Source organism: Gymnoscopelus microlampas (assembly GCF_963454915.1).
Source record: "Gymnoscopelus microlampas genome assembly, chromosome: 10".
NCBI lineage: Eukaryota > Metazoa > Chordata > Actinopteri > Myctophiformes > Myctophidae > Gymnoscopelus > Gymnoscopelus microlampas.
The window spans coordinates 24,419,369-24,441,709 of record NC_139947.1 but is presented as its reverse complement, the minus strand read 5'-3'; the positions used below and the strand labels follow the sequence as shown (position 1 = coordinate 24,441,709).

Sequence of the window (22,341 nt, the reverse complement as noted above, 5' to 3'; positions counted from 1 at the left end):
GTTGCTATGGCAACCTGCCAGATCAGGCTGAGGGTCTGATAGGCAAATCAGAGAATCAATCAAGCCGAGAGTCTGATCACTTATCGAGGTGGGGTAAGATGCCTAAATCATAGCCATAGCTCTGATCAACAGTCTGTGGCGGGTCTTGGAAGCATGTGGAGTGATCCTGTGCTTGCGAATCCCAGACGAACTTTCGGAGCTTTTGTCAATTATAGTAGCAAGTATATATATATATATATATATATATAATCTTATCTCATCTTATCTTATCTTATATATATGTATAAGATAAGATAAGATAAGATAAGATAAGATAAGATAAGATAAGATAAGATATCTATATCCTGTAGATATATATCTATATCCTGTGTGGTAGCATCTATCTGTGCTACCACACAGGTAAAGCCCATCTCGTGCTCTGTTTGCCCCTCAGCCTTGGCCTGGTACAGGTCCTTTGTCACTGGGGACGAGCCTGTTCCAGCGTTGCCAAGTAAGCTTATTATAAGCAACTCTGGGCTTGTTTTTCTATAAAGTTGCTTGTACATATTGGTAGTTGAGGGTGATTGTGATGCTAAATTAACTCATTTTGCTGAGGACCCCCCTGTGAGTGTGATCATGCGGCATAGTTGCTTCTTTTGGGCTTGTTTTCATAGACCTGGCCGCTTGTTTCTCTTGCAAAATCTGACAACACTGGTCTGTTCCATCTTGGTGCTCGAGCAGATGCTGAGGGAGGAACAACTGTGGCCCATCAGAGCTAGTCCGGGCCTCTTCCACCCCAGGGCCCTGGGCACAGGTCGGATCATCCATTGTCCGTCACATAGCAGCTATCGAAGGCCTAATGTTCCACTACCCAAGTGCTCTGCTGTTGCCAAAGACATAAACACCTGGTGGAGGAACAGAATTCCTCCATTGTTGTTGTGGGTGCAAATGACATCAAGCAACAACAGCAATGAAGTAGGCTTGCATGCTACCCCATTTGTTTCTCATTTCCTTCTGCATGAATTGCCTTCAAGAAACAGTCTCAAATGGCTGCCACAAGAATGTCTCTTGGCAGTCAATATTGCAGACATTAAAAAATAACTAAAAATGTCAATGTATTGTTGAAGAAATGGAAGGATATAAATAATACTGTTATTTCAAGGAGATCTTGCAGCCTTCAGGTGAAAAATATAAGATTGTTTTGTCAGAATTTGTTCGTAGGATACATTCAGTTTGTGTTCATGCATTTACAGAATTCCTTCATAATTCCTTTATGGAAGTACTATTGATAACTGATGGTTAAATTAACATCACTTCTCAATTGTTTCTATCAATTCAGAAAGAACCACAAAATATCATATTGAAAATCTTTATTTATTGAAAATATACAGTGTTTTTTCAAAATGTGACATGTTTCTTCAACTATCATAATCAGACCTTAAGAAATTTGCAGTCCATTAATTGACTCAGCAGTCACACCTTAAGAAGGTGTCTTGAGAATAGAATTGACTGAACAGTGTTGTTATATGAGCACAGATAGATAGATAGAGTGTGTGTGTGTGTGTGTGTGTGTGTGTGTGTGTGTGTGTGTGTGTGTGTGTGTGTGTGTGTGTGTGTGTGTGTGTGTGTGTGTGTGTGTGCACGCGTGTGCGCACGCGTGTGTGCACGCGTGTGTGTGTGCACGCATGCGTGCACGTGTGTTTGAAAACAGAAATCAGATTTCATCCCAACATTGAGTCAATACATTATCGAGTCAATTCACACATTGCACATTGTGTGTGTGTGTGTGTGTGTGTGTGTGTGTGTGTGTGTGTGTGTGTGTGTGTGTGTGTGTGTGTGTACGCGCAACTATAAATCTAAACAGGAGGTGGGGCTGTTTGATTTATTTATTTTTCTTCTCGTGAGGGAATGACATAAGGTGGTTTTCCAGCAAATAGATGTTCAGCTGTTGCTGTAGGAGCCATCCAGGTCCCCAGGGTCTCCTTTATTCAACACCCTTCATGAACTCCAAGAACTCTGTTGGAAAAGGGAAACGAGCAAGGTCAGGTCAGTCACAACAGCGTTCCTTAGATGGTAATTGTATGTAGGCTGAGTTGATGTGTGAAGCCTCACCATCTTTCATGATGCTAAAGGAAGCAAAGTAGTTTAACAACTTAAGCTCTATTTTACACTTTGTCGACAGTGTCATGCAAAAATAGTGAATAAAAAGCCAAGCTTGTAGATCGGGCAAATCCAAATCATTGTGTTCTTGAAAGTTTTTGACCAAAATAGGGATTCCATGTTGAAAGTGGTTAATTCACTTCTATACATAGGAGTGGTGTTGTGTATGTCCTCAGACGATGGGCTTGTTGAATATATCTGAATCATATGCAGATATGACTACACTAATACTGTTCTGTGAATAGCAGTCTGCGTATGTGGCTCATTTGACTACCAATGCTTAACCTAAAGATGTATACTGCTGCTAATGGACTTGTGAACATCAAATTCTCAATGTTCCAGCAAGGAGAAGATTGTAGATGATAAGCTGTCCTACTTTACAAAGCTCTGTGTGTTGTGTCATTGGGGCCCTTGCTCGTACCGTCATAGTCAATTTTGCCGTCATTGTTCTTGTCTCCGTCCTTCATTAGTTCCTCGATATCGTCCTCAGTGATGGCCTCTCCGGTGGACTGCAGCATGGCCTTCAGCTCGTCAAGGTCAATGTAGCCATCACCATTCCTTAGCACAACACAAATGAGTCACACTCATGGGGATTGGCTGCTTGAAGCTGCAATCTATAACTTATTTTAATGAATAACATAACATTTGTTAATATGTAACATATATATATATATATATATATATATATATATATATATATATATATATATATATATAATATAACTAGCTCTGAAAATGCATGCAGCCCACCCATCGGATCACTTAACACGGCAGCGGGCATGTTAAATGGTCCGATGGGTGGGCTGCGAACGCTTGCAAGATTTTCAAGTGGGCCCTGATCCAGAAAAGGTTGAGAACCACTGGTCTAGAGTGCAATAAGAATCTTACTTGTCAAACATGCGGAACAATTCCGCCAACTCTTCCTCTGATTTTCCTTTGCTCTCCTCTTTCATGCAGCGCACCATCATCACTAGGAACTCATCAAAGTCTACTGTTCCGCTGCCTACAAACATAAACATGACAGTTCTCATGACCAATGTCATACACAGTAGAATCTTCAGTGTTAACCACTTAAACCCTATATACTTCATTGACCTGGGTCCCCCGATCCCCCGATCCTTGGCCCCTTCCTTTTTCCAAATCTCTCTGATCTACAAGCTCACAACGCTTTTGCAGAATGTTCACCTTATGATATGCTCAGAATGGGGATGCTAGGGTTCAAGTGGTTAAGGTTACACGATATGCATTTTATTATGTAGGTGAACCATCCAGGTGGTGCTAAATGTTTCACACTGATAACGTAAAGTTTATAAATAAGCTTTATAATGATGTAGGTAATTGCACTTGTACTGGTGATGAATATGCTTTGAATCATTTGGTTTTGGCTTACACCTTGCTGAACAGCCTTTGCCGTGCTTCATAATAACAGCGAAACAAATAGAAAAAAATATATACAGAGTATATAAAACGAAATAAAGGACACACAATAAAAAAAAAACCTGCTCACGTCTCTTGTTCTGTCTCACCATTCCTGAGAAATGCCCGATTATGTAATTTCGACCTTGACCTTGCTTGTGACATTGAACTTTTTGACACAAAATTGAATAATGTCTTTGGGGCAGCCTACTGAGAAGGTACGTTTTCGAATTAACTTTTTGTGCCAATTCCCAATCCCCCCACTGCTAACCCCTAAGTTTGTTTACTAAAATGAAATAGCATTTTTTGATTGGTCCTGTATACATTTCTATGGGAACATTTTGTGAATAGCACAGTGATGTACCGTCTTCATCCACCTCATCGATCATCTCCTGCAACTCTTCAGGGGTGGGGTTTTGCCCCAGCATTCTCATCACCTTCCCCAACTCCTTGGTGCTGATTGCTTCATCCTCCGCATCCTGGATGAAGATGTCAAACGCGGCCTTGAACTCTGCAGAGAGAGAATGGGTAGAACCATGTTTCCCCTTGAATTAATAAGAGGAGAGTTCATGAGTTCCCTATACCTCAGTAAATAAAATGAAACAACAAAATGAGCTACTAACTATCCCAATATGTTTACCTAATGCTAAATGGTAACAGTTCTTAATATATTAAATTACACATTATTATAATAATGATTATGATAAATCAGTTATAAATCAATTTGTTTTTGATGGGCTCCTCACCATTTTTCTGTTCTTCCGTTAAATTCTCAACCTAAAGATAACAGAAAGAGTTAGTTCATTCCTGAAACTGCACTTACTCACTGCACCACATGTCAGTCAGTCAGTCAGTCAGCCAGCCTGTCTGTCTGTCTGTCTGTCTGTCTGTCTGTCTGTCTGTCTGTCTGTCTGTCTGGCAGCAACCTCTCAGCTCTCACTCCCTCTCCTTGAACTCTATTGACCATGACCTGTCATGTCCACCAAACCACTTCCCAGCCTTGTTCAGCCGTTGTCACAGTATGACTGAAATGTCAGGCTGCTTTCTTCACCTACTATTCCTGTCGTGTGGCATAGTAAGATGGGAGGGTTTGGGAGGTTGCAGGGGGTTGGATGTGAGAAGTGGGGGGGTTCTGGCACCAGCATTACTGCTGGCCATTTGCTCGAGCTGACAGCTGTCTCCCTTCTTCTTCCTCTCTTTCTGTCCTTGTTCTATTGTTGTCAGGCAGGGAAATGCCAGAAATCCTCAACAGTCCATGGAGCACATCATTAGAGAGACAGGGGATGGTACTGCTCAGATCCATGGTTCAGAATGCTTGTACACCACTACACGCGTATAAAAATACGGTTTATGAGGAGATCATTTCTGTCCAATCAAATTAGAAAGTACACACACACAGTGACTGAAAAGCCAAATAGGGCTAAACTAAACAAAAACATGTACGTTTTTTTTTCTTAATCCGAATTTTCCTCCATTACCCTTTAATAGTGGCTCTTGAAAGGAACTACAATCTTGAACAATGCTATTAGCATTATAAGATACTCAAGCACTTCAAGCCGTTTTTCCAATGTGTTATCCCTCAAACAACAAAGCTATTCTCTTCTAGCCAGCAAGGATTGATAGCAAGCAAGTTTACAAACTCTATAAAAAGCTAGTGTTAAATGACACATGCTCTCAACATATGATATGACAGTTGCTGACTCCCCACGTATGCAGCATTTCGGCATTCATTTGGGACTAATCAAAGCTATGGTGGGTGACTAGCTGCATGGCCAACTGTCTGTGGTCATGAAGATGCTTGGAAGAGGCAGCCGCAGTTGTAGTATATCAGTGTTTACTAGAGCTACTGTCACTTCTTCCTAGATCATTCACCAAAAAGTGATCTAAAAAACTTCACACATGATATATCTCTGAGAGTGTAAAAATGGAGCCGTGATGTCAATTTTCACATTGTCAGAATTAGATCAACAACTAGGAGGGTCCTTAACGTCTTTGTATTGCTCCCTCAGCTCTGGACAGTAACATCGGTTTCTCCTTGGTTTTCCAGGTATTGTGTCCTGTCCTTTGGCTAGCACCCTAACAAATGTATACTTTTACAGTATGTATAAGAGAAGTTCCGAGGCATTGTAGGACCAGTGTTAAAGTTAACATGTCCGTCTGGATGGCTTGTTATTTTCACATGTTCCTTCTGTCTCCGTTAGACCAACAGATACGCATTTGCCAGTGGAAAGATCACCCGATGCCATTCTTCGCAGCAGCCCATAACTAGGCCTATATGCTACTCTATGTGACGGAGGTAACCACACAGTAAAATCCCAGTGTTAAGTTTGAAAAGTGTACAATGGAACCAAAAGGACCCTTGCAGGTACATCTGGTTCCATTTGTATACTCCTCTGAGTTAATTTAAAAGTAAGCATTTACTGTGCAAAGCAAGAACACATAATGTAAAAAAAAAAAACGTTTATGCTTCTTAGAACCACAAGTCCATTCTCTAAAACAAAAAATGTATGAAGAGCTTTATCCTGAAGCCAGTCAAGAAGTAGCGCAGCATATCATACCTTTCACAGCACATTAAACTAGATCATATTTTTACTCACCGCTGCTTTATACACATCATCCATGGCAGCTGGTCTTCTCTCTGTCTAGTATACACACACACGGTTGCCCCCACGAACCTCAGACAGACTCAGGCACAAAGACTTGTACCAAATACCTGCCACTGACTTTATTGTTGGGAGGGGTGTGTGGGGGGTGTGTGACGCTAAGAGAAATCATTGTTGGGGGAGTGTGGCAGTAAAATGAAATGCCTGACCACGTCATCCCACTGTTCTCATAAGAGAGAGGGAGATCTATAAATAGAGGAAGATCAAGGGTCCAACAATAGGGACGCTTTGGCAGCCGCACCTAAATTGGTGACATTGTCCCTTAGCCCAAGCCTCCAGAGTGACTGTGAGAGCCACCAGGAGCTGGAGTCCACACCAGCCTCAGTTTTCTTCTCATCTGGCCATTAGACATGGGTTGGCATTCAAATGTGAGGATAAAAGCTCAGCAGCCTTTTCCTCCACCAGAAGCACGGAATTCGATTTTTCTCTGACTTTTAGTCTGATTTGGGAAAAACCTGATACATTTTTCTGTAACAGTTCTGTGTTTGTTGTAATTCACCTGAATCTTCCTCCCTTAGGGAGAGCGGTATCTCGAAACATCATTATATACATGCACATTGTTATCGGAGATGTCAGGCAAAAGCAGTGACCTTTGATGTCACTACAGCTAGGACATGACCTCCTCTATGAAATGCCTGCCTCATTGGAAAGCTGGTGCAATGTCAAGTGTACATTGTGGTGTGTTTAACCCCTTAGCCACAAAATATTTAAATAAAACATTTCTGGAAATTTGTAAAAAATATTTAGTTTTTTTCCCCCTGCCTATAATGATATAGCCAAACTTGTGATGCCGGGGTCAAACTCTGCATATAGAACTACGTCAATGGCATCATTGAAGTAGTAGATTCATCATGTCACCCATATCCATTTCACGGTAAATACGTGAGCTTCCTTGAAGCATAGTGTTCGACTGTTGTCTATCGACAATAGATGATAGCCTCCGAATTGATCGTAATTGATATACTATTACGTTTAGTTTTCTGACTCCATTTTCATATTCAATGTGGAAGCAAGTGGACACAGCAGAATTGTCTTTACGGCAATAAACACACAGATACAGTAAAAGCTATTTTAAATACCATGCCCTTGACTGGAAATAGTGGAGTGGGTTTGTGGGTGGGGGTGGGGGGGGGGGTACTTTAGGAGCGGGTAGGGGGGTGATAAATCTTTCCTCTGTAAAGCCAGCACTCTGCCAGGACATCAGACAGCACCTGACATTATCTAGCAGCTGTAGCGTCGGCCACAGTTCATAGGTCAGAGCTCTGGTTTTGGACCTGGCTGGAATGGATGGACAAGTAAGGTGCCAATCTATTGGCAAAAGGCCCAGAGTGAGATATAAATGTAAAGTTACCTGTAGTCATTTACCATGTCATGATACTGTTCAGGCAAACAAGAGTCGGTTTCGCGATGCCACACGTTGTTAGCTTAATTCTTAGAACACTTCATTAATCCCCCAAGGGGGGAATTAATTCAGGGTGTTACAACAGCACAAAATAAGAAGAGTAAAAAAGTGAAAAGTGCATAATAGACAATAAATATATAGTAGCCTACTAAACAATACAATTATTGAAACGTTTTTAAGGTTTTTGCAAATGCATGCTTATAATGACGTTCCCAAAATAGGGGCTTTCCAATAGGTTGAAAGGGGTTAATTCATAGATCACCTGACCTAATCACAGGTCAGGTGACCTATCACAACAACTCAGCTGATACATTTTGTGTCTAGCCAAGATAAGTGTGCCTGGGAAAAACGTGATGTGCCTGATATTATCATTCATTATTGCCTGTTTACTCTAAAACAAAAAAAAACAAAAATTAAGATGTATTTTTGAGCTTTTATGCCTTTATTATTTATAGGACAGTACGCTGACAGGAAATGGGGAGAGAGATGGGGAGTAACACGCAGCAAAGGCCATTGGGATCGGGACTTGAACCCACAATGTAATGTCAGACTACACTGTAGCCTAGGTGCCCGGACCGCTACGCCAGCTGTCCGTGCCAACTGGACAATAAATCTGTAATCTTATCGCGGTTGTAATCAGCTGTGAATTGGATGAAGGTCCACGTAGAGGCGCTTACTTTATGTTTAACTGCAAAGGGTAAGATGAGGACAGCTCTTGTGTACTCACGCTGCTCCTTATGCTGTGCACAGCAAAATAGCACTGCAGTGGTTCTGAACATTCTCAAAGACTGATTTTGTGACTCATGTCTAAAGAAGCTCCTTACACATTAGCCGAAAATAGCACATCTACAAGCTGAGTTTGTAGATTTTCTATTTTCGGTGAAGAGATTTGATGTACACTAGAGAAGGGAAACTAGTACAGAGTTAACTCAGGTCAAGATTAAGTGGTTTTAAATGTTCTCAGTAATGGATAGGCCTAATAATAATTTAATGGCTGTAAGTTCTGTTCTGCTCCACTGCGACCACAGCAGGACCACAGGACGTCTGCTGTGAGGACGGGAAGGTCGTAGGTGTGTTGTGCAATATTTGGTTTGTCTGAGCAGTTCGGGCCATCTTTTTAATTCTCACAAACAGGATGTGGGGATCACAGTGGCATTACGTGGATAAATAAGCTGTAAAATTAGTATTGGAAAGAAAAAGAAAGAAAACTGTCCGCGAGGATAAAATTGGTGGGTGCTAAAAAAACAGTCCACTCCCACTTCCGGAATGACGTTTTGTGTTGAAATGACATACCTTTCGGTACTGTGTGACAGAATAAGAAAACTATTAGCACACACACTGTATGAATGACAAAACATTTGGCTTTCTTCATGTCAACATGGAAGTGGTAAGACGTCTGTGTGTGTGTGTGTGTGTGTGTGTGTGTGTGTGTGTGTGTGTGTGTGTGTGTGTGTGTGTGTGTGTGTGTGTGTGTGTGTGTGTGTGTGTAGGGGTGGGTGTGTATTCGCTTAAGCAGTCTCAAAACACTTAAAGAATTTCTCAGGCGTGTGGTCGCCATCCCAATGGTCAGGCTCGGGCACAAAGCAGCCCTTTATGCGAGCAGAGTTGGTGTTGGTGACCCGGTGTTTTCCCTCCCTTCACTTGAACAGCTACAGTCCACCACAGCTGGCTGACAGCCAGTAGGCCGCAGATAATCCGTCTGCTTGGGTATTTCAGATTCAATGGAAGAGAGACAAAGAGAGAGGTCACACACAGTGACTTGGTGTCACTTATATGACCTCCAATAAGCATTCTTATCCACTGAATCTCCTTTTTGCGGGTTGTTTATACAGAGCCGGTGACGAGAGAGACGAGGGTGTGTATGAGTGAGTGGGGAGGGCTGGGGGGATGAAGAGGTGGTTACTCTAAGGTGCATGAATGAGGGCCTTTGTCCCAGCCGCCCCCCAAAAAAATTCCCTTCTCCCAACTCCCCTGCTTCCTCTCTCAGCTCCTACACATGTATCCTTCGTTCACCTGTGTTTTTTTTCTTTTCTTGGTGGTCTAGGAGCGCCTATAAGAGGGTGATCCAAGAATCTGGATTCCTCACACTTGCTTGTAAGGCTCTTCCTCCGCACAGTTTGACCAAGAGACGGTAATCGAGCGGGAATCCTAATCAAGATGAGCCGACTCGGCCTCCTGTGCCTGTGTGTCTGTGCGGTGAGCTCGCTCGCTTACGGCAGGGCCGTCCGGCGAGGAGAGAGGCCAGCAGGGTCGAAGCTGAGGCATGCCACGGACAAACCTGAACCCTATGACTCCTTTATTCCTGGTAAGTCACGATTTCTTGGCGGGGAAGCGCAATGTCTAATATTGCCTGTTCGGTGTATTGGTGTAGGTCTGTTGTAGTGGGACCTTTTCTGAACTTTTATTATCACCTCAGTGCTGAGCTTTCCTTCTTGGTGCTTAGGCTACTGTGAGACTAAAGTGAGGCTTTGTCTCATTTGAGTCAGGTTTCATTACAATGTATCAGGTTTCATTACAGTGTATGAGGTATGCATGTACACAGTAAAATCCTCAGTGTTTAATGTAACTCTGGGACTGGGAGTGTGCAAATGGAACTCTGAGAGTGCACAATTGGTTCCAATTTACAATCTCAGTGTTATTAAGACTGAGGACTTTACAGTGTACGTATATGTTTACCCGTGTCTGTTATCCAGGTCAATGCCGAGTGAATGGTATGTCTCTGTTTGATGGAGCTATGTGGTCCACTCAGCCCTGCTCTCTGTGCCAGTGCAGGAGAGGGATTGTCAGCTGTCAGGCTGTACCCTGTGGCGGTAAGGTCCACAGAAATAAAACCCACCTCGCCTCTCTCCTCTCTCCTCTACAGACAGTGCTTATCCTTACATAATTAGCACCTAACCTTAATTCCGCCCAACTCCTTTTTACGCGCATAACCTCAAACTATTCCCACTTACCAAAGTGCTTATCCTTCAACACTGCCCGCTTAAGTGCTAGTCCATTAGACACTTTGTAGCCCTGATACATTCAGCCTTAAAGCCTTAGCGCAACAACATGACTATCTCCTCATGTCAACAACCTTCTTATCATGTTCCCCTTGGCTTATGACAAAGATTATGTTGCCTGATGAACTGAAAGATACTATTGAGCCAGGCGGTTAAATTAACACTACAGATTCCTGCTGTGCAGGATGAGATTCCTGAAGGGCTTTTAAATGGGGTGCCTTGTAGATAACCGGATAGTATGTCGACTACATCATTGCCAAGTCCCTGGTCAGAGACCTGTGTTGCAATGTCCTTCCCCTTCTCGGCCCGCAAGCTTCTTTCTCTATATATGAATAAAATAAACAAGATTAATAACAGCATTGGCTTCCATGTGAATCTCAGACTTCATGTGGTGTGCTCTGTGACATCAGTCATCTACATGTATGTACTGTATGACTCGATGTTTGGACAAGGTTTTAATCTGATCCACCATTGACTTCCATTATGAATTGAAAATTAAAATAATATTCACAATATTTATATATGGGGGGTTATTTCGCTTGGTCTGCTGGCAGCGTGCACATGGAATTTGGCACTGATTGGCCCCGCAGTTCGCAAGGTTAGCCCCGGATACACACACACACACACACACACACACACACACACACACACACACACACACACACACACACACACGCACACACACACCCACGCACACACGCACACACGCACACACGCACACACACACACACACACACACACACACACACACACACACACACACACACGCACACACGCGCACACACGCACACACGCACACCCACACACACACACCCCCCCCCCCCCCCCCCCCCCCCCCACACACACACACACACACACACACACACACACACACAGAGATTATTATAGTTTTAAAATGTTTTCATTTTTATTTTTCAGTTTATTTTCAATTAGTTTTTCAAGTGGATTTGCTAGTTTTGTTTCATGTTTTGTTTTATTGTTATATGGGGTATTTGTAAGGGGCGTGATTCAAAGAGGTCAGAAAACTTATTGTAGGGCAGGCCTAAAATAGAAACCATTAAAAGTAGGCTGATGCACACCTCAAAGGTTAATGACAGGTGCATAGGACAAAAAGGAAGGTCCAAATGTTCACAAAGGGATCTTTGATATCAAATAATAGAAAGCTTGCATCTTACAGAGCCACTCCGTAAAAAAATAAAAAACATTCTGACATCTGATTGTCTTAAGATCATCCTTACAGCTGCATTGGAGAATTTTCACCTACTCCAACGTTGGCAGCCCCTAGTGGAAGTGAGAAGTAACTGTTATGATACTCGCACCACTGGTTGTACCAGATCCCTGAAGCTCACTGCTGTGAACGTTCAGCATAATCTTGCAAAGCTTTAACTTAATACCTTACTTAAAGGTAGGGCAAGTGATCTTTTTTGGTTAAAACAAAACGTGTTTTTGTTAAAAAAAAAAGTACCATATTCTGATAGTAATCATTTCTATAGAGTGTTTGTTCAGTCACAGGGGTCTCCCAGTCTCTCCAGCTCTTTAATAAACAGAAAATACATTTTCAGGTAGGAGAGAGTACCCATTTATCAGCTTCATTTTTATAATGTTCCAGTTCCAATTTTGTCTGCTCATTTATGTTTTTCCAATTTCAGTTGTTTAATTGTATCCTGACTGAGTTCTCTATCCGGATTGGATGAAATAGGTATCCTTACCTGAAAATGCATTTTCTGTTCAATAAAGGGCTGGAGAGACATCATGGACCCTCTATAGCAATGAGTGCTATCAGAATATAGAGCTATTTAATGCCTATTTTAACCAAAGCAAATCACTTACCCTACCTTTAAGACCATGCTTGCTATCATCCTTCTCACCTTTGCAATTGTTCTTACATACCTCTTATGAGATTACCTACCAACCTTCATACTCACTTGCCTTAGTTACATGCGTCTTATTTATACATCTATTCTCAACACTTATACAACACCCACAACACATCTCCTCTCTCCTCTCCTCTTGTACAACTTTTTAGCATTCAAACAAATACATGTATTCTTGAGCAAATTATATCCATGATTATTATGTAAGACTTAAGGCCTTTGCACACCAGCGGCACGACAAACAAACAATTATGAAAATATTTGCATCAAAACTATTCATGATTGTCATTAATGCCTCATTTTATTTTGATTACCTTATCAATCCTGCTGGGGGATTCAGTTTTTAAGCTTCACCCAGCTGATGGCTACTCAGATGGTTATGATGAGTGCTTGGGGGGAGCAGTTAAGATTTAAGTAAGTGTCTCTACCCAGTAGTACCCACTAGAGGCTAAGCTACGGCCGCCCCATACTGGTTGATGCCTTTATTTGTGGTCCAGAAGCCCTCTACACATTCCTTACGCATTTGTTTTTATGGCGCTTTTCTCTCTCCCCAGGATCAAATAACCAGCAGTCCAGGGCTCCAAAGGCTAAGAGGCTGGATGATAGCAAGGTTGATAAAGATGATACCCCTGAGCAGAGGAGTGGTCTCCAGAGTAATGGTGGTACAAGAGTACAAGAGGTCAAAAAGATACCTGCAGCACCTGTGAGTGTGGATCAGATCTCAGTAAACAATATACAAATGTGTAATAATAATGATAATAATAATAATGTTATTATTATTCAAAATAATAATAATATAGCTATTTCTTTTCTTTTATTAAGACATTTTGTATTTGCTAAAAAACAAAGACAAAGACACCAGATCATTTTGAGTGGCAGAACAACAGAAATGCAATATATATATACAATTTATATGTGTTTGTGTCAGGGACAGGGTATAGTGGTGTCGCATTCCGAAAATAACAGATCAAACTCACAACCTGTTGCATTGCAACGCGTTGTGAGCATGTAGATCTGCTACCAGTGCGCAATAAATTAGGCTTAAAGTGCCTTGTGTGTTTCTCAGTTGCCATCCTCTGTGAGGGACAAACCCATGGCAGCCAAGAAGAAGAAACAAGACTCGCAACGTGACAGGACGGCAGTGAAGAGGGTGGCGGTGCCTGTGGTGGTCAAGATGCCGGTGAGGGCACCTGCTGTGCCAGCTGCGAGGACCCCCACATTCATCTTTCCTGAATCGCACGAAGATGACTTTGATGATGACGATGACGATGATGACGTCGTCGGACCGCCGCCTCGGGTGCAAGTGACGGACCGGCCCACCCTGAGGCCCATACCCAAACCTGGGGTAACGATGGCTAGGACACCAATACCGGTACCTGTGGCACCAGGGCGCCCGGTGGTCACCTTCCCTCAGACGCCGAGCTTCATGGAGTCACTGCCCGCTGGATGCCTGCTGTCAGACTCACTGATAGCCTGTGGCAGCACTGGCATGACACACATGCCCATCATCAAAGACCAGGGTGTCAGAACCCTGTACCTGGCAGGTGAGCAAACTGAGGAAGTGTTGTGACAAAGAGACAGACTTACTGTTAGTGCTCATTTATCCATTGTTGTGTGAACAGATTTGTATCAAAGCTGCATGAGACCATAGGCCAGTTTTGTAGTCACATTGGTTGAAATAACATTTTATTCTTTAAACTAACTTCACACACTGACCTCTATGTTTTTTGGTTGCTTTGGTTATATTTTTATTTCGTTTTTTTTTGTCTTTTGGGGATGTGTGTATAGGGTTTTATTGTCTGTTTCCTTTATCCGTTGTATTTTCTGCATTTTGGATATGTGATATTGTGATTATTTGTACCTTGCTGTTCAAGCCACTTATATTTGCAAGTGTACTTGTCTCTATCACTGCACTAGAATTTGACTGTGCAGGATGAGATTCCTGAAGGGTTTCCCATGGCGTACCTGGCTGACTTGTTTGATCTCTTGTCTATCCCTTCTTCTTGTCCTGTCAGACAACCGAATCAGTAAGATTCCTGCGAGGGCTCTGGCAGGCCTCCCCAACCTAGAGTGGCTGGACCTCAGCAAGAACAAGCTGACCGACACCTCCATCAGCCCAATGCTTTTCCAGGTCTGTCATATCATACTCTGTGAAAACCTCAGTGTTCATTTAATTGAAAAAAAGTATAACAAATGTTTTACAAATCTTTGAAGGATTGTTTTAGATGCTATTGCTTCATTTAGACATGAGGACAGAGTATTGGGTTGACATGATGTGACACAGGTTTCCAGTCGAAAGTGAAACAAGGGACGTTGCGATTATGTGGTTGATGCACTATCCAGTCAGCTCCCACTGCGTGCCCCAGGGTGTTCTTATTTTAACCATCCAGATCTCTCCCACAATCGGTCAAGGAGCTGTAATTTACACTTAAAGCCACGAGACCACCTCCAGCTAAGTGGGCCTGAGATCCCTCATTATACCCGTTGTCAAAACCTGGTATTGCTGAAGACAAACTGTCTGTATGTAGTGTCAACGCCTAGCCAGGGTGCCTGGCTGTGTAAAGTTAAAACTCTTGTGTGTTGTCAACCCCATCCCTAAACACACTCCCCCACATAGCAGCCCCATGTTACATGACTTTATTGACCATTCTCATGGCACGTTTGCACAAAATGTATTATGCTGTTGTTTTGGTACAGTGCTGTTTTACCAGTGTTGGGCAAGATACTTAAAACATTTAGTTACTACTTACTCTTCGTAAAAATGTACTGAGCTACACTAAAAGCTGTCTTTTAAAATAAGTAGCTATTGAAGCTAATTTGTACCTAATGTGGTTGGTATGTGGTTGAGGACAGGTTATGACACTGAGTGATTGAATAACACATACAGTGTAAAAGCAACAAATGGATGAGACAGAGAATTCTCGATGGACAAACTCATCTCTCACTCAAAACTCATCTGTTTAAATTTATATTGATGTGCCACTGAAAATGCAGTGCTGGAGCTTTTGTCAAGCTACCCACCTTACATGGTAAAAACAAAGCACTAAATAAAACCTACTTAGTTGACCCGATTCCCACGGGCTCTAGGCACCCTCCTGTTTTTGCTGTACAGTACACTATCTTTCCAAGAATATGCTTGGGTATGAGTGGTTAACTACTTGAAAGTTACTTCATTCTTCAATAGTGACGCTATCCACAAGCTACTGGGAAAGGTAGTTAAGCTATAGTAGCTTAGCTATTATAGCTATTGCCCAACACTGTGTATAACAAAATTATGTGGAGAACCCAACAGACATTGGAGGGAGTTTGTGTTGACTTTAAGCACATCTGTCTTGTGGCTGCAGTATCTATGTTGTTATTTATATACTGTGGAGTTAAGCCCCCTGGTCCAGTCTAGCCCGCTCACACTGGATTACACCAAATTGTTGCTGTGAATGGGAGAGGACAGTCACAGTCAACAGACAAACCCACATATAAAATGTAGACAGCATGTTTGGACTTTTACTACCTGTTCTCACTGGGGTGCAATGGTGGCTACAGCCAAGAATCATCTGGGAGCTGGCAGTGGTGATTTAATACCTCATATCCATGTTGCACACATCCCTTAGAGTTGTTCAGTTCATTGAAATGTTCACATTTTCCCATGATGATAACATGGATGTATGTTGCGGCAATAATTTAGAGTGTATTGTCTTGTGTCCAACAATGAATGTCAATACAGGAAGTTGGGGGGGTGGGGGGGTTTATTGTTAGGAAAGAGGACGCAAATGGACCCTTATGGGGTACTCTCAGAGTTAAATGATCACTGAGGATTTTATAGTGTAGATTGGGTTCTCATAGATTAAACAATGTATTGAATGGGGGTCTGTTAATGCATATCAAACTGGGGTCCTTGATTTAAAAAAAAAGTTGATCTCTGATTTGGTTTGTTTGTTGCAGAATCTGACTAAACTCAGGAGGTTGATTCTGGACGGCAACAATCTGACCAAGGTGCCAATGTTTCTCCCAGCTTCTCTAGTGGAGCTGAAGATTAACGACAACAAACTCAGCGGCCTTACACCCAGCAGTTTCAAAGGTGGGACACCTCCTACATTCTCTTGGGCAATTAACAACTAACAAGAGAAGCTTTATCCAAGCATACAGAATGTGTGTTTGAGGATTGCTTGGTTGACCATGTCAACTAGTGGGTCACAAGATGCTGTGACAGGATCCTGGACAAACAATAGGGAAATAGTTGACTGTTTATAGGGCCTGACATCACAGTACAAAGACAAAACGAATAGAGAACCTCCAAGAGATAGGATGCAAGATGATGTAACCCAGTTCATCTGTAGGTCACATTTGTTTCTTGCCTTACAATCTAACACAGAGGTGTGTTATTTGAGGTGAGTGTTATTAGCTAGGAAACAGGGACATTTATGATATGGGACATTGCATGAGATCAATCGAGGCACAGGAAAATCTTACTTAAATGACTGCACTTTTTGGAATGGTCTGTTTAGGGTTGTCTAAACTTCTGACCCTGGAACTGGAGGACAACCACTTCCACGATGGAAACGTCTCTCCGTTGACCTTCCGCCCCTTGAGGAAACTCATGTACCTTCGCCTGGAGGACAATAAGTTCCGTGCTGTCCCCTCTGGTCTGCCTACCTCTCTGCAGGTCTGTTTGTAGAAGCTAACCATGCCATGTTGTTAAGATTAGAGACTATAGAAAAGACATGATGCTCCTGATGGTATTTTCTTGTTGAAAATTGCTCACAGTTGTTTAGCAATTGCAGATTAACCTCTTAAACTGCACATACTTTAAAACTTGCCCAAAATAGAGTTCATGTTCATGGTTAATAAAAAAAGAAGAGAGTACATGGGTTCAGGATTTGTATACCGTGACCGTATTTCACTTACCACTGACAATTCTACCAAGTGACTATACCAAGTCAATTATTTCTGCATATTATAGCTTCTTAGCCATTTAATTCATACTTGTGTTTCACCTTACAGCTCTCATTGTACATAAAAAAACACACCCTGACCCTACATGCACTGTCACGACCACGCCCACGCCCTCATTCCAGAGGTCCTCATCTCCAGCCTATTAACTTTACACACCTGTTCCTCCTTAGTGCACTCCTATATATACCCCCCTCGTCTACTCTGCCAGTAGGCAGTATTGTTTGACTCTAGACTAAACTAGCAGCCCCACACGGTCCCGTCCGTGTTTGCCTTTGTTTCTCGTTTCTCTGAACTGTGCCTTGCACTTGTACCTTTGTTGGCCTTTATTAAACACCCTTGAAACCTGCGCCTGCATTCAAGAATGTCATTACATGCCCGCCTACATGGTAGCGGGCAGTGAAATGTATAGGCTACACAGTAAAATCCTCTTAATTCGTTAATTTATGCATTTGTAAAGTGAAATTAACACTTTTTACGGATTTTACTGTTGTGTTTATAACTTTATACAACTCTGTATAATTGTGTATATTTACTGTATACGTAACTGTGTATGACTTTGTGTAATTCTGTGTAACTGTGTATAGCCGTGTTTAACTGCATAAATGTGTCTTGTTTTTGTAGGCTCTCCACCTTTCGGACAACAAAATCGAGGTGGTCCATGCTGGCATCCTCAACAAGACCCTCAACCTGAGGGTCCTGGACCTCAGTCACAACCGCATCCGTGAAGACCGCATCGCCCCACGAGCCTGGATTCACCTGTTGTAAGTCTTACAACTCTGAGAGTGTACTTAAATGGACCCAAATGGATCGTAAGAGATTTTACTGTGTAATCTTTTTGGCAGTACAACCCTTCTCTGGAATACAAAGGACTGATATGGTGCAAAATGTTCTATTATGTCTTCACTGACTGTAGAAAATAGATCTGTTAAACTTATTTAGACTTTTATCTCAGTGATATATAGGGGAACAAAAATCAGGTTTTCAATTAAATAAGCTAAATAAATGAAGGCTTTTAATAAGTTTAATATAGTATAGTATGAACCATTATGAAACTTTACTGCCTCCATGAGGAGAGTTTTAAAATAGCACTCCATATTTACTATGGGTTGTACTAATCAGTTTCCCGGTTTCAAAAACACTTAAGTGATTTACACGTGTGATTTACATAACCTAACTTATGCCTCATTTCTTAGTTTCAGAAAACATAGAAATGCAAGAAAATATGGCTCAGTGCAGTATTTACCTGTAGTGCTGCAGTTTGTTTGTGTTAAATTTCAAACAGTATTCGGTCCATTTGGCTATTTAACCACTCATTTTGACTATTTGACTGTTCAGAATGTTGCTGTATACAGGGAGAGTTGCATTGTGTACGGCTTGCAGATGTGGCTGGCCATCCGCCTAAAGGCTGAGAGAGAGAGAGAGAGAGAGATATGACAGACAGACAGACAGACAGACAGAGTGAGAGGAGAGACAGAGATTGAGTGAGTGAACGTATGAGTGAATGCTCGTGTGTGCGTGCGTGCGTGTGTGAGAGAGAGAGAGACAGAGCATTGGGAGTCATTGGCTTTCTTCCTGGAACCGATACTTTGAAGGGACATGAATACCAACTTTTGTGAAGACACATCAGTCAATTTTACTCAATACAATACTGCTGCTTTTGGTCCAAAACATGTTGCCTTTCTCTTCACAATGCTTGTATTTCCTATTATTCCCTGTTATAATTGATCACTGTGTCACATTTTAGGAAGCTGGAATCTCTGGACCTGTCCCACAACAAACTGGTGCACGTGCCCTCTTTCCTCCCCTCTGGCGTGCGACAGCTCACCCTCCACCACAACCAGATCGAGCGCATCCCTGGCTATGTGTTCGCTCACTTGCACCCGGGCCTGGACTCGCTCCATTTGTCCCACAACAGGCTCCGGGATGACGGTATCGATAACGTGTCCTTCATGGGCCTGTCAGCCTCGCTGTCCGAGCTGCTGCTAGACCACAACCAGCTGCGGTCCATCCCTCGAGGCCTGCTCCAGTTGAAGAACCTGCAGCACCTCCGGCTCAACCACAACCTCATCAGGTATACAGTAGCACCCATACTGTATGTCTCTGTGCACCCACAACCTCATCAGGTAACACCCATACATTTCCATGCACCCACAACCTCATCAGGTAACACCCATACATCTCCATGCACCCACAACCTCACCAATGCCTTCTCAGCTCAGCTTTTTTCCTTTATCCCTTCTTTCACACAGGTAAATGCTCTCACGTTGCTCACTTGGAGCCCCCTCCCTATTTCTTTCTTTCTTTCTTTCTTTCTTTCTTTCTTTCTTTCTTTCTTTCTTCCGTTATTTTATTCTCCTTTCCTTTATCCTTCCTTCCTTCCTTCCTTTCTTCCTTTCTTCCTTACTTTGTTACTTTCTTCCATCCTTTTTTTCTTTTCTCTTTCTTCTTTCTTTTGACTCCCGCCTCTTTTCTTTTGACTCCCTCCCTCATCTTTCTTTGACTCTGTCCGTTATAATCCATCTCTCTGTTTCTCAGTCTTGCTTTGTCTTCATGCATGCGTGCCTGTGTGTGATGATGTGTGTGTGTGCGTGTGTGTATGCTCATGCATGCTTGCATGTGTACGTGTGCATGCTGTACAGCTAAGGGTAACAAAGAAAAAGACAATCTAAAAGTATTCTATAGAACTTGCCTGTGTGTACAGTTCTCCCGAGTCAGCGAGATACTCATCTTCATCACAACCTAAGTAACCATCACTAGGCATCCAAATCTCAAATTGCTACCTCATCAAACATGTAATTACTGTTGTTCTCTGTTGTTTTCTCTGCGACACAGACGTAGGAGCAATATACTGTAGCTCATCTGACCCTCCGAAAATGTATACTTTTTTACAGCTTCGGATATTTTTGAAGCCACTACTTTCCATGAAGGATTTGAATTCATAATTTAATTATTGCACAATATATTTTCCTTCCAAATTTCGCATTTCTAAATTTCTATGACTCCAAATTTGGCAAAGGTTTGGGACTGATCCCATTCCCTTTACAATGACATTAAAATTAAATATTTCAAAAGGTATAAAATATGTGAAGAACTTCTGTGGCCTACTGCCAGTGTGCACAATAAAGTTGGCACTGATTAGTCCAGCTGTTTGAGAGATTAGCTCCGGAAATACAGACGCAGACAGACAGCTAGACACCTGCAGAGCCAACAGCGTAAAACTTGCCAAACATGAAGTGTGTGGGCTTGCAGCGACTACTGCAAAAAGACAAGACAAACAAAGTATAAAGTATAAAGATGTCAGTGCCAAAAGTAAGGTCACCAAAAAAGAAACCATTCCAAGATGGATGCACAACATACGTTTGACTTCTTGCCGGTTAGTCTGGCTCTGCTTGAGGAAAGTAGATTGGAATGCAAGGGATGCTCATTGGTTGATAAGTGCTGTGCTGGGTTCTTGTACTGTAAGTCAAAGACCGAGGTCTTTATTCTTACAGTCCCAGCCAGGAAATAACTACTTTATGCATTTCATCACTAAAGACATGAATGTTGATTGTTCATTAACAAAAGGGTATTTTTTTTTATTTTTATAAATGATGATGTTCTTCTAGAGTCTATCACAGAGAAATTGCTTCACTAGGCACTGAACTCCCTCAAGTAGGCTACACCTCCACCCTTGTGGGCCTTTTGGTCATCAAGGCAAATAAATGTCTGGGCTATTGTTGGAGCGTAAACTGCTACTTTTCTTTTAAACAAACGTCCGTCCTTCCTGTCCACAGCTATGTCCCAATGAACGCCCTGTGCGACACGCACGCCACGGAAGACTCGCCACTGATCTCAGTTCACCTGCAGTACAACCTGATCCAGCGCCGCCTCATCCCTCCCACAGCCTTCTCCTGCATCAGGAACTACCACAGTGTTCTGCTGCGACCCCAGAACCACGACGACTATGACGAGTGAACTGACACACTGCACATGGTTCTCAAACCTTTTTCTTTTCAGGGATAGCCAGTTTTATATCGCTGTTGTCGGGCAGAAACCTCTTATCGCCATATTCTAACTTTTTGTGTTTTTTCGTAAATTAACGCCTTACTCGATCATACTACAGCGTCACACATACAACTAGAAAAAGTGCTCCTCGGAGCACAGGTCTCCGCCAGGTCGGGTAGGCTATTGTGGCCTCCTGGTGGCGCTATAATAGGCCAACGTGAAAAGGGTGCCATTTCTTCTTAGGCCTTGCACGACAATCAGACTGACTGCATTCATGATTTGAGGCATTTTGTTAAAAACATGTGTTTCGCTAAATTAGACCTGTTGGTGGCGCTATAACAGGCCAATGTTAAAAGGGTGGCATTTGTTCCTCAACATAGTGTGAATGTGCGTGCAAAGTTTGAGAGCAATTGGACGGTGCGTTCATGATTTGTGGAATTTTGTTCAAAACAAGCCAATAATGCAAACTTTAGATGTCAATCTTAGCCAATCAGTATGGAATATAAAAAATCAAACACATCCATCGTGATCACATGACTATAGAGATCATGTGTACCGATTTGCGTGAAATTTGGATAAAATTGGAAGGAGTAGTATAAAAAAATGTGTTTTACATAAGTCGGCCTCCTGGTGGCGCTATAAAAGGCAGATGTGAAAAATGCAGGGCAAAGGTTTTTCCTTGACCTATAGGGAGTGTGCATACAAAGTTTTACACAGATCGGTGCAATTATAGGTAAAAACACGAATCGGCCTGTTATAGCGCCACCATGAGGCTGATTTGAATATTTTCAAATGGTAGTTCTTCCTCGGCCTAATGGGAATGTGCGTGCAAAATTTCACGGAAATTGCATGCTGTGTTCATGATTTGAGGCATTTTGTTCAAAACGGAGCACTCCTGTAAACTTTGGAAGACA

At 42.3% G+C, this 22,341-nt stretch overlaps 2 protein-coding genes across 3 annotated transcripts; one reads left to right on the top strand and one right to left on the bottom strand.

The window, feature by feature from the left end:
* Window positions 1–1,350: 1,350 nt before the first annotated feature.
* Window positions 1,351–6,251, bottom strand: LOC311053134 (troponin C, slow skeletal and cardiac muscles-like). Its single transcript, XM_084068542.1, has 6 exons — window positions 6,153–6,251; window positions 4,302–4,332; window positions 3,920–4,066; window positions 3,028–3,142; window positions 2,561–2,697; window positions 1,351–1,995 (listed from the first exon to the last, which is right to left on the bottom strand). Exons 1-6 carry the CDS (start codon window positions 6,174–6,176, stop codon window positions 1,964–1,966), a joined length of 486 nt encoding a protein of 161 aa, XP_083924668.1. The 5' UTR covers window positions 6,177–6,251; the 3' UTR covers window positions 1,351–1,963.
* A 3,368-nt stretch (window positions 6,252–9,619) lies between these two features.
* On the top strand, window positions 9,620–21,941 carry LOC311053122 (extracellular matrix protein 2). 2 transcript variants are annotated; one of them, XM_084068526.1, is made up of 10 exons: window positions 9,620–9,925; window positions 10,314–10,430; window positions 13,048–13,196; window positions 13,560–14,037; window positions 14,509–14,624; window positions 16,433–16,568; window positions 16,996–17,153; window positions 18,065–18,204; window positions 19,188–19,514; window positions 21,217–21,941. In XM_084068526.1, the coding sequence occupies exons 1-10, from the start codon at window positions 9,778–9,780 to the stop codon at window positions 21,395–21,397; spliced, it is 1,950 nt and encodes a 649-aa protein (XP_083924652.1). In that variant the 5' UTR covers window positions 9,620–9,777; the 3' UTR covers window positions 21,398–21,941. The 2 variants fall into 2 exon arrangements, with proteins under 2 accessions (XP_083924652.1, XP_083924653.1); XM_084068527.1 differs by lacking the exon at window positions 10,314–10,430.
* Window positions 21,942–22,341: the final 400 nt, after the last annotated feature.

Coding starts and splice junctions, on each gene's coding strand:
- LOC311053134 (XM_084068542.1), bottom strand. CDS start 6,176: ATGGATGATGTGTATAAAGCAGCG. Junction 3,143..3,919: donor CGATGAGGTGGATGAAGACG/GTACATCACTGT, acceptor TTATGTTTGTAG/GCAGCGGAACAGTAGACTTT. Junction 2,698..3,027: donor TTGTTCCGCATGTTTGACAA/GTAAGATTCTTA, acceptor TGTTGTGCTAAG/GAATGGTGATGGCTACATTG.
- LOC311053122 (XM_084068526.1), top strand. CDS start 9,778: ATGAGCCGACTCGGCCTCCTGTGCCTGTGTGTCTGTGCGGTGAGCTCG. Junction 13,197..13,559: donor AAAAGATACCTGCAGCACCT/GTGAGTGTGGAT, acceptor TGTGTTTCTCAG/TTGCCATCCTCTGTGAGGGA. Junction 17,154..18,064: donor GTCTGCCTACCTCTCTGCAG/GTCTGTTTGTAG, acceptor TTGTTTTTGTAG/GCTCTCCACCTTTCGGACAA.